General features: G+C 39.7%; 1 protein-coding gene across 8 annotated transcripts in view; it reads left to right on the plus strand.

The window, feature by feature from the left end:
* The first annotated feature begins 3536 nt into the window (after window positions 1–3536).
* The window catches only part of Rbm39 (RNA binding motif protein 39), a 31552-nt gene continuing 16786 nt past the window's right edge, over window positions 3537–18302 (plus strand). For 2 of the 8 annotated variants that reach the window (XM_021156145.3, XM_029474474.2), the window contains exons 1-6: window positions 3537–3847; window positions 4490–4553; window positions 6346–6395; window positions 10712–10906; window positions 15552–15617; window positions 15713–15763. In XM_021156145.3, the coding sequence (XP_021011804.1) occupies window positions 4503–4553; window positions 6346–6395; window positions 10712–10906; window positions 15552–15617; window positions 15713–15763 (413 nt within the window). In that variant the 5' untranslated portion in view covers window positions 3537–3847; window positions 4490–4502. Of the gene's footprint in view, window positions 3848–4489; window positions 4554–4777; window positions 6396–7283; window positions 7339–8768; window positions 9085–9556; window positions 9629–10711; window positions 10907–15551; window positions 15618–15709; window positions 15764–18302 lie in introns of those variants that run through there. The other 6 variants (XM_021156144.3, XM_021156146.3, XM_085832944.1 and 3 more) reach the window with 5 other exon arrangements.

Below are 18302 nucleotides of genomic sequence, written 5' to 3' on the forward strand. Positions count from 1 at the left end.
AATATGAATACTTCTATTTTATTTATTTTAAAAGATTTATTTATTTATTTTATGTATATGAGTACACTATAGCTATTTTCAAAATATTCCAAAAGAGGGCATCAGATTCCATTATAGATGGTTGTGAGCCACCATGTGGTTGCTGGGAATTTTATTTTGTTAAGGACACATTTGTCTTTCTTCCATTTTTTTTTTTTTTTTAATGTATGTGAGATGGTTGTGAACTTTCATGTGGTTGTTGGGAATTGAATTTTTTTTTTTGTTTTGTTTTGTTTTTGTTTTTCGAGACAGGGTTTCTCTGTGTAGCCTTGGCTGTCCTGGCACTCACTTTGTAGACCAGGCTGGCCTTGAACTCAGAAATCCGCCTGCCTCTGCCTCCCAAGTGCTGGGATTAAAGGTGTGCGCCACCACGCCCGGCGGGGTTTTTTTTTTTTTAACAAATTATTTAGGTATGTGAGAACACTGTAGCCGTTTTCAGACACACCAGAAGAGGGTGTCAGATCCCATTACAGATGGTTGTGAGCTACCATGTGGTTGTTGGGATTTGAACTCAAGACCTCTGGGAGAGCAGTCAGTGCTCTTAACCCCTGAGCCATGTCCCCAGTGTGATATTTTTTGATATTTTCTATATGCCACTTGTTCAGAGATTTTGTATTTCCTCTACTTCTTCTCTCCTAAAAAAATGAATGAATGTTTTAATTAATTAATTAATTAATTTATTTATTTTCAAGACAGGGTTTCTCTATATAGCCCTGGCTGTCCTGGAACTCAGAAATCTGCCTGCTGGGATTAAAGGCATGTGCCACCATGCCCGGCTTTTTTTTTGAGTCAGGATTTCACTAAGTAACTCACCTTGTATCTGGAACAGGAAGTTTAGACCAGGCTGGCTCCTGCCTCTGCCTCCCAAGCACTGAGACTAAAGGTATACACCATCATCTTTGAAGTTTGTAAAACAATTTAAGGGACTTTCAGTCGTCATGTGCCTTGGCCCTTGATTTCTTTTCTACTACCACCCTCATTTGTCCTCTGTTTGAGACAGGGTCTTACCTAGCTCAATAGCCCAGGCTGGTATCAAAGTATGTCAGTCAGGTGACCTTGAACTCTTGATCCTCCTATTTCCAGAACATTTGGATCCAGGCTTGTACCTTGGAGTCCGGTTTTAGTGGGTGCTAATATTTAACCTAGAGCTTTGTATCAGCTCTATAGACCAGCTAGCCTTGAACTCAGAGATCTGCCACCACCCAGCCATAACTTTTCCAATTTTTGAGTGAGACCTGGCTGTCCTGGAATTTCCTCTGTACATCAGACTGGTCTCAACCCAGAGCTCTGCCTGCCTCTGTCCTCCAAGTGTGCGATTAAAGGCATATGTCACCATGCCTGGCCTCAGTCTCAACTTTATTATTACTAACATTGTAATGATTTACTTTTATTTCATATGCATTGATGTTTTGCTTGCATGTGTGTCTGTGTCGTGAAGGTGTAGGATCCTATGGAATTAGAGTTACAATTGTGGGCCATCACTGGGGGATGAGAATTGAACCCTGGTTCTCTAAAAGAGCAGCCAGTGCCTCTCACTGCTGAGTTCTCTCTTCAGCCCCCAGTCTAGCTTTTCAAGAACAAATTGTTTAACATACACACACACATTTAACATGCATGCATTTGGCTTGCATGTAGTCTGTGCACCACCTGCATACCTGATGCCTGTGGAGACCAGAAGGCATTGCCAGATCTGCTTAATGTAGTTGTGTGCAGCCAGTGAGTGTTGGGAATCAAATCTCAGGCTCTGCAGGAGCGGTCAGTGCTCTCACTCCTTTCTCTCCAGTTTCCCTTCTGCCTTTTTCATAGCCTTTTACTGTGTGGCACACGTTGTCCTTGACTTGGCAGCCCAGGACAGGACTATTAATTAAGGGCTCCTGTAGAGCGATAGAAGACAGAGAGGGACTTGGTCTGACCTTAGGCAAGACCATTGCTTATTCAGGGTGAAGGGGCATCCCTGTCACCCCTCACCCTATGGTTAAAATATCTATAGAGGAAGACGGGTTGTAGCCCCTTATAGGGGCAGAGAAGTTTCAGTAGTCCACAAGGGAAGTTGGAAAGCCTAATCTTTCAGCAGGAAACTATCAGTGATTTCACGCAGTGTGCCACATCTGAGAGAGAAAGCCAGATCAGCTAAATTTTTTGGAACTCATAAGGACTAGGCTGACCTCAAATTCACAGAAATCCTCCTGCTTCTGTTTTCTGAGTGCAGAACTATAGACAAGCTCTACCAGGCATGCTAGAAAAGTCACCTGTCAACTGTATTACATTGCCAGCCCCAACAAGTTTCCTGTCATCATTCCACTTGCTCTTCCTACTCCTCAGGAGCCTTCAGGGAGAGTCCACCTGGACAGACATCCCCTGCTAAACCTGGGAATTAGTGAACATTTGCAATCTTGACTAGTGTCAAGCTTATCCTTGCTACTAATTATAATATTCCCCCCTTGAGGAGGAATCAGAATATATGGAGAGCTTAATTTACTTGCTCAAGGTCACATTGTTGGAGTGGCTACACCAAGCAAGGTGTGACATTTTAAACCGTTTATACCCTCAATTATTAAGCTGCTGATAGGTTTCCAGACTGGTTTGATATTTAATTTTATTTCAAAACGTTTATTATGTAAAAGTGGGAGGAAAAAAAAAAACCCTTCCAAAGATCACTCAGCTTCTCTGCCACAGAATTAACCACTCCCAAACACACAAAAAGCAAACCAAATAAAATCCAACAAAAATTAAACAAAAGCAGTAAATTCACACGTAGACAGTCAAAATCCTAGGGAAAAGTGAGGGGACCTTTTAAAGTCACAAACCACCCCAATTCAGAGCCCGACTAAATTCAGGGCTTAGAAAGCTACACACTGCGGTTTCTTCCCAGCTGTGCCACCGCCTGGGTTTCCAAGGGTGTTGCGAAGCTTCACTATTGAGCCCGCATCTAACTGATGGCACCAAACGACGAGAAAATCGTACTTTTTATTCCCATTCCCCTGTGTACAGCTCGTTCTTGTCTGCATGCGTTTTCACCACTGGTGGATCTGGACACGACTCTTAGCCCACAGCCATATGTATTATAATAGGTTGCCTTATGGCGACCTTGACAGCCATCTGTGTGGGAGGGCGGGTGTCGGGGGTGGGGGTCGGCTCTGAGAGGGGAAACCTTCACACCCAGCGAGGAGATGACACCAGCCAGGATGACAGCAACGATCCACTCAGCAAGGAATCCTCCCAAAGATTGACAGTCAGGGCACCAACTGTCTTTGCCCGGGAGACGACGCACCCTCGCGAGACTTGGGTGCAGCTCTGGCGGGGGAGTCCGAGAAGCCTTTTGGAATTGGGGGAAGGGAGACTGGGATCATCTGTGGCGCAATCGTTGCACGAGATTGGGCCACGGTCGCCGGGAGCCGCGGTGAGAGATCTCGCGATAGTTCGTGCTTTCCAGTCTGGAACCCGGGGCAGTTTCTCGCGAGAGCCCGTGCTTGAGGCTCCGGGAGACCCCGGGTGTTTGTGTGTGTGTATGTGTTGGTGACTGTGAGTACGGAGGAGCAGCGGCCGCCATTTCAGGGAGCTAGCCGACGCTGTCGCAGGGGTGGATCCTGAGCTGCCGAAGCCGCTGCCCTGCTCTCCGTCGCGGGCTCCTTTAATCCCATTGTTTCTTTTAGATTCGCTTGGGCCTAGAAGCCCTCGGGGCCCGATATTCGGGTTGGGCGGTACCGCGGCCTGGGCCTAGTGGCTTAACACTAGCGACAGCAGCGGCGGCGGCGGCGGCGGCAGCCGACTTCCCGAGGCGAGCACAGGCGCGCGGAAGCCCGCACAGGTACGGGGCGTCGCGTCCGGCGAGGAGCGGGCGGCCTGCCCGAGCTGGGTGCTCCGCGATGCCGAGGCTTTTCGCCGCTTTGCTCGGCGCGCAGAGGGGGAGGGAGCCTTCACTGTACGGTGGGGTCACCTTTTCCCGGCCGTGCCCTTCATCTCGGGCAAGGATGCCGTGGGCCTTTTTGGTAGCGGCCGGGACCTCGGTGCTGACCTCGGTCAGATAAAGATCTGTCCTTCCGAGGGCCGGGGCTGGTCGCGACCTCCCAACATGGCGCCGGTGGAACGCCGCCGTGGTACACAACCCCTCCCAGCGGAGGGAGTCTCCCTCCGCCGCTAAAATGGCAGCGCGGTTTTTGTGCAGCGAGGAAGAGCTCCGCTGCATCCTTCCCGGGGGCGCTTTTAGCCGCTCGCGGGCGGGTTTTTGAACTCTGACCTGGAGTCCTCCTCCTGTCTTAGGTACAAGGAACGTGACACATTGGCTTACCCAAGACAGGCTTGTCTGACCGGCGTCGCACAATTTTAGCCATCGTAGCGTTTTCAAAGGATTTTTCTCAGGCTTTGAGGGTTGGAGGTCAAGGAGACATTTTATCTTATTTTTTTAGCAGAATTGCTGGTGTACTTACAGGACTGTCTTGTTCTTCCCCAGGCGAGTAGAGAAAATGGCAGACGATATTGATATTGAAGCCATGCTTGAGGCCCCTTACAAGAAGGTGAGAAAACACGCTAGTGAGCTTTAATATATTTCTTAATTTAGCATTATTCACGAAACTACTGCTGAAATGTAAACTAACCTTCCCGGAGCCCTCTTGATTACCTTATCAGAGATGCATTACGTGTAACTTACAAAAGTAAATATATGCTATTGATGTAATAATATTGTGCAGTAGTTTCACTTCAGCGTGATGAATAAATGCCCATCTATCTCTCTTTGTAGACTTGCCTAACGATATCTCACCTCTACTCCCATGAATTCACCTTTGATTCCAGTGTGAACTGTCAATCATAAGGTAGTAATTGAGTGACTTATCGCTGTACCGTGGTCCCCTAGGTAAAATGACTCAGAATTACCAGCTCCAGTTTGGTATAGCAAAAAGGTGAATGTAGTGGTTTGGGAAAACTGCAGGGGTCCAAGAATAATAAATTACAACCAGTCTCTGGCAAGGAAATCTTAGGAGTCTTGAAAGAAGAAATGGGTGAGATTTAAATTTTATTTTATATAAATAGATATAAGACTGGTGATAGTAAACCTGAAAACAGGCAGGTATTGATCTGCTTTTCAGTTAATAATTATTAAGATTCTTGGATCCCTGAATAGAAATTGCCAAAAAAGAAAAAAAAAAACCAAGAAAAAGAACAGAAGAGAGAAAAGAAAATAAAAGTCAAGAGACAGTATCACAGCTTAGAGTCACTTGATGACTGTTTTACTGTTCTCCATAGTGTTTGTTTTTAATTAGGCCCTACCATAGTTTTTCACACTAAAAACGAGAAAGGAAGTATTTTGGCCAGTAATACAATATGACCCATTTCGGTATCACAGTAAAAGTCAGCACTCTTCATTCTTTGACCAGTTGGTGGTGAAAATAGCAGTGTGCATGCATGCATTGTCGCTGGTGTCTCAGACCTTAAGCCTGGTAACTTAGAGATCCTACTATTGGTGATGTGTTCAAACTGTGGAATAAAAACATTGCGCTTAAACCGTTTAAAAATAATACGTTTGTCTTGGAGTGTAGCACGACCATGTGGTGCCTTTTGGATGAATTCTGATAGCTTTAAATAGTATAATTTTGTAATGCTAGATTCTTGAAACCATACTTTCTGTTTTAATGTTTCTTGTCTTAGTTTAACTTGGATATAATTCCATGTAAACAGGTATGGAAGTAGGAAATGTTTAGGCTGGACTGGTGGATTATTAATTAACTTTTCTTGGGTTCTTGGGAGTCAACATTACTAAAGCAGTGTGAATCCCTGTTTGCTTCAGGGCGAGATGTGTGACAGAGGTGGCATCAAGCTCTTACAGTCCCAACCCTCCAACGGAAATGGGCGAAGATCTCAGGAATGGCATCGGTCACAGGAAATCGATAGTGGCTGGCTGCTAGCATGGCCACTTGGGGCTTAGGCAGAAATAGAGCCATGGTACCGACAAAAGGGACAATAGCACATGGAATAAAACTCAAAATGACTTCATGTTTCATAGAAATCTTTAACCACTTCAACATTGTAATTCCGGATGACTTATTTAATACCTAAACAATGTAAGAAAGTATAATATAACATATTAAATGTAGAAAGATTTTAATTTTTGTTTCTTGATGACTTAATTATTAGCAACAAAGTGGTTAAACGTATACCATCTAAATTTTTTTATAGCCTTCCATGTTAAGCTAAATAAGTAATTAGTTTTAAAATTGTCTTGTATTTTCTTATTCCTATTCCCTTTACCCTTTGACAACTTGAAATGTTACCACTTCGTCCTCATGATGTTCTTCTATCAACCTTGCTTAGGATGAGAACAAGTTGAACAGTGCTAACGGCCATGAAGAACGTAGCAAAAAGTAAGTTTGACTAAGGAACCTGGGGGGGTGGGAACTAACCTTGTGGAAATCTATTCTTGTGGTTAAGCATCAAACGTGTGGTTTTCTTTCGGTATCACAGTAAAAGTCAGCACTCATCATTCTTTGACCAGTTGGTGAAAATAGCAGTTTGCATGCATGCATTGTCACTGGTGGTGTAGAAAACTGTTCAAAACATTTGAGATGAGAAAGTCCTTCGGGATATAAAGCCGTGGACTTTGTGAAATGTAGACTACAGGATATGGTTTCAAAGACCATCTTGACACTTTGCCCTCCATTCTCCCATGATTCTCTTGAGTTCCGTAATGTTTTAAATTTGGTAACTTTGGCTTAATTTTTGGAGAGGTGATAAGAATCATTGAATTCGAGGACATTATAGAAAAAGATAATATCAAGGCCATGGAAAGTACTGTTTTCATTCACTAAAGGAACCAGCTATGAGTTTCTTTTTTTGCTGCTTAAAGGCTGCTTTGATAGTAATGAAAGCATACTTAATAGTTTTTGATGGGATTTTTTTTTCTTTCTTTCCTTGGGCCTTTATCTCTAGTATATCCAAGGAGACCACTAAGAATATGTAATATATTTGAGATAGATGTCTAGGTTGAAATAACTACATGCTGCAGACTCAGTATAGAAAAAACAGGATTCAATTTACAAGGATGGAGCCTTTTGGCTGTTGTGAAATTACTATTCAGTTCAGATTAGTAATTCTTAACATGATAATGGTCATGTGCATCAAGAGGTCCTAGCCTATGTTTATAATGCCATACTAAAACATTTTGTCATTATCATGACCACATAATACTTAACGAGAAACAAAGACAAAATAGCCACTTACTTGGTTTTTTTTTTGGCTCTTTTCCTCCTAAGAGCTCAAAGTGCTTCATAATAACTACCTCAGTCATCCTCACAAGAACTTTGTTAGGTAGGTTGATATGATTTCATAAAATAGATGAGAAAATTGTTTGATGTGGATTGCTTAGATTTTGCCAAGCAAAGATTTTGTAATCTAAATGTGGTAAGGGGTTAATTTTAAAATGTGCTTTGGGTGTTGTGGTTCATGCTTATAATTTTCTCACTTAAGATGAGGCAAAATGATCATAAATTACAGCTGGATTTTTTAGATCATGTATTAACTGTTAGTAAGAGAAAAGAAAGGTCTAATTTATGGAAACTTTTTCGTTGTACAAGCTTAGGGTGGGAATCACTAATAGTTTCTCACTAATCAAATCCACCAAAGTGGATATTGGGAATAGTTAACAGGGTTCATAGCATGCATTTTTAATCTTTTCTGAATTGAGTTTCCTAAAGTTTCAGTTCCATGGTTTTATGGCCAAAAGAAAACCCAACAACAGGTATTGAGCAGTTTATAAAAATTACTCACTTTAGACTCTGGTCTAGTGACTTAGAAAAGATTTTTTTTCTTAAGTTCAAAAGGATGAGGATAAACTTGAATGCAAATTTTGCAGTGTTTTCTAACATCACTTGATCCCAATAATATCTTCAGGTTGTACTCTTAATCCTTTATTAAACTCATTAAAGATCACCAAGCTTTTTTTGAGGAATTAGAGCAATAAGTGCTCAATGAAAGAGTGTTCTGCTGTATAGTCGGTTGGGCAATTTTAATATAAGTGTTTTATGAGGAGCTTTCCTACATACTTCATTTAGTAATATCTTTAAAATTTCCAAAATATTTCTGACTTAAGTTACAGCTGATTTAAATTAGGTGATTGCTTAATTTAGTCACAAAGTTTTTAACCTGGTGATTTGAAAGAACATGCCATTAAAAGTAATGAACATAATGTAGAAGAAAATATTTAACTCTGGGATAGATGAAACACAAATACCTGCTCTTATTTTAAGATAATTTATGTTAACCTAAGGTAGATGTCATTTTTATGTGGTTCATGCTACTACTATTGAATTTAAAGCCATTGAATGTTGGAGATACTGTTGCTGGCAAGGTGGTAAGGAGAGGAAACTACATTCTGACAGGTAGCTAAGTATAGAAACGAAATGTGATTTGTCCTACACTGTTTGTATCCCAGTAGTGAAGGGATCAATGTTTAATGTAGCCTATTTTCTGAAGAGTTTTAAAATTTTAACAATGAGTTTGTCAAGGCCTCCCAAGTATCTGAGGTTACCCCTCATGGAAGCATTTGTTACTGTAACTAGTTTTGCAGTCTCAAATCAAATTCCATTTTGTTTAGTCTTTAAAGAATTAGAAAAGGATAACAGTAAAATGGCACAGTTAAAAATATATTGGCTACTGTGGTGTCGATTATCAAATTTTGGAATAAATGACTTTTCTATTTTTTTTCTTATTTTCCAGAATACTTTGCATTTAAAATTTAGATCTTCTTACATGGAAGAGGTCAAATCCAGTTATAGCAAAACACCTTTACAGCAGAGGCCATATAACCAAAAAGTCCAAAGGCCCAGTGGACCATTTACTTCAATGATGTTCAGTACAAAATTCCACTGCCACTAAAGACTTGGGAAAGTCCCATTTAAGTTGTAACAGGATTTGACTATTAGGATGGAATTTATGACCATTTCTTTAGTTGAAAAATGTTTTCTAATGCTCGATTTTGTTCTAAGAAGTATGTTGGTTTCTTGTAACAGTCTTATCTGGGCTTTTATATGGAAGATTGTATTTTCTGATTTCTAAGTATGTTGTCTATTTACCTATCTTGGGTTGCCTTCAGATGTGGGTGGGCATTTGCTTAGGAAAAGTCTGGAAAGACGTTGAGTAAAAATTAGCCTTTTTGTTTGTTTTAACTTTTGGAATAAGTTTGGGGGGCCTATGAGAGGTAATTATAGGCAGATCGACTCTGCTATCGGCCATGTTGGAGCAGAGCAACACTTACTGTCCCATTTTTTTGGAGGAATGGAATTAATTTTAACCTTATCCCCTAATTAGAAGTAATGTAGGTAAGATATGGTTTTAGCCATCTCAGAATTCTTTAGTCCTAAGAGGTAGTGTCAGAGTTTGAAACATCAGAGTTGGAATGTTAATTGTTGGCCTTCCTGAGCATTGGAGTTGCTGTGACTACTATATAAGTAATGAGTGTAGCCTAATTTTCTGTCATGTGCTACCTAGCATATTTCTGACAGTCAGGTGGATTATCTTGAAATTTTAGACAAAGTTTCTGCCTCCTTGGAAAGCTCTCCATCTCCTTGTGATTGGAGTGTGGGTTTCAAGATTCCAGAAGGTGGGTGTCTTCATTTTCTATTTTCAATGCACTCTAAGATGACCTGCTTACAGGTTCTCTGAGGCACACCTCAGTTGTTCTTGTGCTAACTTAACTTTGCTTTGATACAAATTAAATAGCTCATTAATTTTCCTAATGATGTAGAGTTGTCAAAATGTTCAGATCTCAAACCACTTACAAATGGACATTTTGGTGGAGTAAACATATTTTGAAACATTTCAATTTACATTGAAATATCTGAAGGCACCTCTAATTTGGGTTATGACAGAGGTACAGATTTCAAGGTTTAATTGTTAAACCAGTGGGTGAAATACTGTGAGGAACCCAGAAGTGAGTGGAAAGATAACTGGCTTTTTTTTTTTTTTAAACTTTCCAAGGAAGGAAGGTCAAATTGGTTTAATTGCATCCTACAGGCTTATGTAAACGAGCTTAAAAAGGGCATTTTCTATTTCATAATAGCTTTAAGTGGTTACAGTAAAATCTTGAATTGTGAGAGTGAATTTTACTGCATTCTTAGGATCCTTTATTCTTGTAATCTTGCCCATAAAAAGCAAAATGATATGTATATTGTGTTTTGAAAAGTATAAAACATTCTTAAATGTATACAGTATCAAAATTGACTTAAACTAAATTGTTAATGGAAAAATTTTATATGACAATTACTATTTGATTGTGAACATGGTGTAACATAACCTATAGCCTATAAATCACCATAATACAAGTTGGTCTGTTATGTGAATGGCAGTTAAACTTGAATTTTTTTAAAGTTCAGGCTTGGTTTTCTACTTAGCAGCAAGTCCTGTTTCTTCTTTCAAGCTGTAGCTGCCTCAGGAGATGATTGCAAATTCTTCCTCTTAATCCTGTCTCTCAATTAACTATCTTCAGTTAACATGAAGCAAAGGTTGGGATGTTAAGTCTGGAACTCAGGAATTGTTTTCCCTAAAGTGTGATTTTTTTTTTTTTTTGTACCATTGTACAGTGGTAAAAATACATTAACAAAAGAATAAACATTTTAACCATAGAAGAAAGTATATATTGGTTGGTATTTAAACCAGCACGTAACGGTACATTTTCCCTCCTCAGGAGAAAAAAAAGCAAGAGCAGAAGTCGTAGTCATGAGAGAAAAAGAAGCAAAAGTAAAGAACGGAAACGGAGTAGAGATAGAGAAAGGAAAAAGAGCAAAAGCCGAGAGCGGAAACGAAGTAGAAGCAAAGAAAGGAGACGAAGCCGCTCACGCAGTCGGGATAGAAGATTCCGAGGCCGCTACAGAAGTCCCTAGTATGTAGATGTTATTAGGACTGTTGTTTCATGTGTTTAGATAGCAATTTAACTGGAGTAATAGGAATGAATAAGTCCTTAATTAAGGATAATGACATTGAAGCTAGTAAGGAAAACGCACAGTATGTAGACTCATACATAAAATGGACAATCTACCAGACTTAGCAGATTTTTCTACACAAGTTACAATTGTATTACAGTCCAAATTAAAACAAAGCACTCCCCCGGCAGTGGTGGCACACGCCTTTAATCCCAGGCAGGTGGATTTCTGAGTTCGAGGCCAGCTTGGTCTACAGAGTGAGTTCCAGGACAGCCAGAGCTACACAGAGAAACCCTGTCTCGAAAAACCAAAAAAACAAAACAAAAAATAACCCAAAAAAACCAAAGCACTCGAGTGCTTGATAGAGAAAGCCTAAAGTTTATGAACTGAAAAGTACAGGTAGGTAAATCAGTTATAAGAAAATCTTGGTGTCCCAGCACTTAGGAGGCAGAGGCAGGTGGATTTCTGAGTTCCGGGCCAGCCTGGTCTACAAAGTGAGTTCCAGGACAGCCAGGGCTATACAGGGAAACCCTGTCTGGACAAAAAAAGAAAAAAGAAAAAATCTTGGTGTGTTGCTGTAGCTAGCTGAAATTCAGTTTTTAGACTCATTACTCCTATTATTTCTATATAAGGTTTTAGAGTAAATTGAAAGGGCTTTGAAGATAGTTACTGGAATTTATATGTATTATTTAAACAAGTGTAGAATTAATTCATTACAGCTGTTAAAAAAATATGCACTTGGCTAGCAATATGATGGCTAATGCATTTAGTGCCAACATTCAGATCTTTAAGTTCAAGGTCAGCCAGAGCCACACGCAGAAACTCTGTCTTGAAAAAAGTAAAAAAAAATTTTTTTTTAACCTGTATTAACAGCTTAGTGAAGAAACTGCATTTCTAAGCAAGGATTAAATGAGTCTTTAATTCTTTACTAAGCACACCTTTTAAAATTATTTTTGAAAGTATTTATGCTTGTATGTTGCCAGGTGCCAGTCAGTCAGTATAGATTTCAGCTAAGCCAAAAGCTTTATTTCCTTTACCCAATATGTTTACAAGATTTAAGTAGTTTAGACTTGAAATTAGAGATGAGCAACTGAATCAGCCACTGAGCTTTTTTGTTAAGGAATATACTTATCCGGGCGTGGTGGCACACGCCTTTAATCCCAGCACTTGGGAGGCAGAGGCAGGTGGATTTCTGAATTTGAGGCCAGCCTGGTCTACAAAGTGAGGGCTACACAGAGAAACCCTGTTTCCAAAAAAAAAAAAGAAAAAAGAAAAAGAAAACAATAAAAGAATACACTTAGGGGCTGGTGAGATGGCTCAGTGGGTAAGAGCACCCGACTGCTCTTCCGAAGGACCAGAGTTCAAATCCCAGCAACCACATGGTGGCTCACAACCATCCGTAACGAGATCTGGCGCCCTCTTCTGGAGTGTCTGAAGACAGCTACAGTGTACTTACATATAATAAATAAATAAATCTTTAAAAAAAAAAAGAATACACTTAAACATAAACTTATAAGTCAACAAAATACTCATCAGATACTGGTATAACTGAAGTTAATTGTGTTTGGATTCTGGATCCTTTGTAGTCTAGTGTGTGTACCTAAGTCTGGGTGCCCCTCTGTGTTTGTTTTTATGGTTTATGTTAATTGCCTTACATTATAGACTTCATGCTGGTAGTACTGCTATGATACTATTTTTATTCTTATTTTCTCTCTCTCAGGAGCTGAGGACCAAACCCAGGGCTTTTTGCTTGCTGGGCAAGCACAATAGCACTGAGCTAAATCCCCAACCCCCATGAGACTATTTTTAATTCTGAGTTATATATTAGAAATTTTTTTGTTCCTTTCCTCGAATTACAGTCTTTAAAATTGTAAGTTTTCTTTTTTTTTTTTTTTTTTTTTGGTTTTTTTTTTTTTTTTTTTTTTTTTTGGTTTTTCGAGACAGGGTTTCTTCTGTGTAGTCCTGGCTGTCCTGGAACTCACTCTGTAGACCAGGCTGGCCTCGAACTCAGAAATCCGCCTGCCTCTGCCTCCCAAGTGCTGGGATTAAAGGCGTGCGCCACCACGCCCGGCTAAAATTGTAAGTTTTCTTAACTGGGGTGAATTAAATAGGGGACAGATGCTTTAAAAATCAGAATGCTATTTTTGTTTTTTTAAGCTTTATTAATTTATTTCACGTATGTTAGTGCAGTGCCTACCTTCTGACAGACCAGAAGAGGACATCAGATCCCATTACAGATGGTTGTGGGCCTCCATGTGGTTGCTGGGAATTGAACTCAGGACCTTTGGAAGAGCAGTCTTAACTGCTGAGCCATCTCTCCAGCACCGGAATACTTTTTTTGAGAAGCTATTACTTATGGCTGTTTCTTATTCAAGTTTAAATTAATTTAAATATTTCTTGTTTTGGTTTAAATTGAACCTTGTGGTGGTTAGCTAGGCAGTTTTATAACCAAGAGAAATATAGTCAGGTTGGCAGATGCTGATCTGTTAGTAGAAGGCCATCCTGGTTTACAGACTGTATTTTTTTCTTTTTTAAAAAGTTTTATTTATTTATTTATTATATATAAGTACACTGCTCGTTACAGATGGTTGTGAGCTACCATGTGGTTGCTGGGATTTGAACTCCGGACCTTCAGAAGAATAGTCGGGTGATCTTACCCACTGAACCATCTCACCAGCCCTACAGACTGTATTTTTAATTACACCCTGTCTCAAATAATACTTTTCTGTATTATGTATAACTGAAGGGGAAATATAGCTTGTTAAGTATTTATATGTACTTCAATGGCCAGTAATCTGTCCAACAATTGTCTTACTATTATGGATTAGAAAGGCAAAGTAAGAGGATCACTGCTAAGTTCCACCCCACATTGATCTACAAAGTGAATTGCAAGAAAAGTCAGGCATATGAACCCTATTTTTAAAAAGAAAGTCTGGCCGGGTATTGGTGGCACACCCCTTTAATCCCAGCACATGGGAAGCAGAGGCAGGTGGAATTTATGAGTTTGAAGCCAGCCAGGAAACCCTGTCTCGGGGAAAAAAAGTCTGAGTTAGAGGGGACAGAAGAATTTTATTTGAAACAACTTGATTATAAGTTGACCTAGTTTTTCTTAAAACTAAATGTAAATTTTTTAAGAACTTATTTATACATAAGTGCTCAATTTCCATGTGTTCCTGTATGGCAGAAGAGCATTAGACCCTATTATTGAAGGACAAGAGCCACCAAGTGGTTTCTGGGAATTGAACTCAAGATCTCTGGAAGAGCAACCTGTGCTCTTATCTACTGAGCCAGCCCTCTTTAATGACCATGAACACTATGGGACATATATATCTTATGATCCTTTAAGAAGTAAGCTTTATCTTTAAAAAGGTACAAAAATTATTTGTATTATGATTTAGTTACTGTGAAAAAAAACCCTCTTTTCTTATTTTTTTGCAATACTGGTGTTGGTCTGTGGATCAGGTATATTCCAGAACTGAACTGAAACTTCTCTTTGAATCGTAAAAGTATCACTACATGGAAACAGGGCAAGGTGGCACACATTTGATTTCAGCACTAGTCAGACAGGATCTTTGTGAGTTCTAGGCCAGCAGAAAAGACAGTGAGAACCTGTGTTAAATTAAAAGACAAAAACAAAAAGCCTGGGTGCTTGTGGTAGCATACACCTTTAAAATCAATACAGAGAAGGCAGAGTCAGTTAGGATCTCTGAGTCTGGACTATAGTGAGTTCCAGTATAGTTAAGTCTGTATCCTGCCTTGAGAAGGGGGAGGCAGTGAGGAAGGGAAGAAAAAGATGAATAAGGGATTGAGGTCTGTAATTCAACATTGAAATCTCAGTTTGAGGCAGGAGAAATAACAGTTCTAGGTATTACTTGGATTTTATGAGACACTGTCAAAAGTTTTTGAATGAAATGTATAGTGTGTATGTACATGTGCATACTTTTTAAAAATTACATACTAAACCACTTTGGGATGAGAAAGTACAGAGGCAAGTATTTTTACTGTATTTTTTGTTTTTTTAAAGGCTCGTGCTCATAATTATATGATTGAGAGTAGATGTGATAGATTTTTTTTTAGAATCAAAAAGTCTTGCAGGGCAGTGGTTGCACACGCCTTTGATCCCAGCTCTTGGGAAGCAGAGTCCAGTGGATTTCTGAGTTAGAGGCCAGCCTGGTCTACAGAGTGAGTTCCAGGACAGCCAGGGATACACAAAGAAACCCTGTCTTGCCGGGCAGTGGTGGCACAGGCCTTTAATCCCAGCACTTGGGAGGCAGATGCAGGCAGATTTCTGAGTTCGAGGCCAGCCTGGTCTACAAAGTGAGTTCCAAGACAGCCAGGCTACTCAGAGAAACAAAAAAAGTTTTTGAGGCTGCAACTTTGGTTCTTTGTACCTTGAACCTGGTCCAGGATAGAAAAACAAGGGCTACAGGTCTGGATTAAGTCATGATTTTTCTAAGTTCTGTTCCTTCCTCTATATAGTTTGAGGTAGAAAAGAAGCAGTGTAAACAGTGTTACAATTGTTGGGGAGCCCATGAAGTTGATCTTCGCAACACACCCAAAACCTGTAACTAGTATAATTTTGTTTTGTTTTTTTTTTTTTTTTAGCTCCGGACCAAAATTTAACAGTGCCATCCGAGGAAAGATTGGGTTGCCTCATAGCATCAAATTAAGGTTTTTAAACATACTTCTGGATTGTTTAAATTATATTTCAAGGAACTAATGTGATTTGTTTGGGTAACTTGTGAAACTTTTTATCCTTGTAGCAGAAGACGTTCCCGAAGCAAAAGTCCATTCAGGAAAGACAAGAGCCCTGTGAGGTAACTGTTAGCTTTTTTTCTTTCACCCTTTTTAATTTTTTCCTAGTAAAGTTCTATAAACCTTGTTTTCTTGTTTTTTGTTTTTGTTTGTTTTTTGTTAATTTTGTTTGTTTGTTTGTTTTTGTTTTTGAGACAGGGTTTCTCTATGTGTAGCACTGGCTGTCCTGGAACTCATTCTGTAGACCACCTGGCCTCCATGTCAGAAATCTGCCTGCCTCTGTTCCCAAGTGCTGGGATTAAAGGCATGCAACAACACTGCCCAGCTAAATAGGCTTCATTTCGTATGGAATTATTTAGTAACATTTAGTAACTATTCTCATAGTAAAATAACAATCATTAGTTTCACTACTTGAAACTGTTGCATGAAAAGTACATTTCATCTTGTGATTCTTACCAAATTGAATGGTTATATCTGTTTATGCCTCAGAAAGTTTCCAACTGTATAATGAATAATTTTGCTTCAGAGCACAGTTTTGTCTTCTGGTATACTTCACTAACCAGGTTGACCTTAACTAGAATATGTTAAATTTATTTTCATTATGTACATGAGTACACTGAACCAATCTTCATGCACACCTGAAGAAAGCATCAGATCCAATTATATGGTTGTGAGCCACCATGTCTTTGCTGGGAATTGAACTCAAGATCCCTGGAAGAGCAGTCAGTGCTCTTAACCTAATACACCATCTCTCCAGCCCAATGAATTTTTTTTTTTTTTTTTTTTGGTCCATGGTATCCCTTCGTAGTCATAGGAAACTTGGAACATTCCCTGTGGCTCACCCAGGCCTTCAATTTCACTTGCCCGAGCCACGATAGTGTTGGGTTAACTCTGTTTGATCATGCCCAACTTACTTATTTTTTTGTAAAAGACTATTTCATGTTCAGGAATATATGTTTCTACACATATTTATGCAGTATAACATGCCTGGTGCCCTCCTAGGCCTTTGGAAGTGTTAGATTTCCTGGAACTGGAGTGATAAATATTTTTGAGCAGCATTCGGGTGCTGGGAAATGAAACCCTGGTCTTTGGTAAGCTTAGCCAGTCCCCTAGTTGTTAAACTTGTTACTAGATGTATTCTAATCATAAAATTCTTTCAGTTTTTTTTTTTTTTTTTTTTTTGGTTTTTCGAGACAGGGTTTCTCTGTGTAGCCCTGGCTGTCCTGGAACTCACTTTGTAGACCAGGCTGGCCTCGAACTCAGAAATCCGCCTGCCTCTGCCTCCCGAGTGCTGGGATTAAAGGCGTGCGCCACCACGCCCGGCTCTTTCAGTTTTTTGAGACAGGGTTTCTCTGTGTAGCCTTGGCTGTCCTGGAACTCACTGTGTAGACGATGCCAAGTCCGCCTGCCAAGTGCTAGGATTAAAGGCGTGTGCCACCACTGCCCTGTGTTTTCTAATTTTTTTTTGGTGGGAATATCCATTATGCAAATTTTGTTCATTCCTGGAATTTGTCTTTCAGTTGTGAAGGCTTCACTTTAATATGGAGAAATAACCACTTTGGTGATGTGAGGACAGTTGTTTGCACCTGGTGTCCTGCAGTCTGATTAGCAGAATGATTTTTCTCTATCAAAGGAAGTAAACTTTGTAGTGTGGACATTTTGTATATATTTAAGTGTACTTAAAAGTTGACAATTAATTGAAACTTATTATTATTACTATTATTGTTTTTGGTTTTTTTGAGACAGGGCTTTTCTTTGTAGCCCTGGCTGTCCTGGAACTCACTCTGTAGACCAGGCTATCCTGGAACTCAAATCTGCTTGCCTCTGCCTCCCAAGTACTGGGAGTGTGCCACCAAGCCCGTCTGTAACTTATTTATTTATTTATTTTTAAAGAGTTATTTATTTATTATATATAAGTACACTGTAGCTGTCTTCAGACACACCAGAAGAGGGAGTCAGATCCCGTTATGGATGGTTGTGAGCCACCATGTGGTTGCTGGGAGTTGAAATCAGGAGCAGTCGGGTGCTCTTACCTACTGAGCCATCTCACTAGCCCTGAAACTTATTTTTATTTTTATTTATTTATTTATTTTATTTTTTTTGGTTTTTCGAGACAGGGTTTCTCTGTGTAGCCCTGGCTGCCTCTGCCTCGAAACTTATTTTTAAATTAATGTTTTTCCTGCATGTTTGTATTATGTGCACTATATCCCTGATGGTTTCTGGAGATGAGAAGAGAACTGGAATTTCACAATATGCATGCTGGGAATAGAGCATAGCCTCTGCATGACAGCAAATGCCCTTAAATGCTGATTCATTTCTCTAGCCCCTTGGTTACACTTTTACTGAAGTTTATACATTAAAAATTACGACAGGACTGGAAATTAGCTTCACTGTAGATCATTTGCCTAATGTGTGCAGTGTGGGCCTCAAACCCCAGAAGAGAACAAAGATGTGAAGCACTGATGTAAAAGTGGTTGCCTTACTGGTTTAAAATTTGGTATTATGTCTACAACTGCCTACAATGAAGCAGGTCTATAATCCCACAACCTGAGAACTAAAAACAGGAAAGATAAATTGAAGATAAGGGCTGTAGAGATGACT

This window comes from Mus caroli, unplaced genomic scaffold (assembly GCF_978045245.1).
Source record: "Mus caroli unplaced genomic scaffold, Mus_caroli_1 scaffold_2, whole genome shotgun sequence".
NCBI lineage: Eukaryota > Metazoa > Chordata > Mammalia > Rodentia > Muridae > Mus > Mus caroli.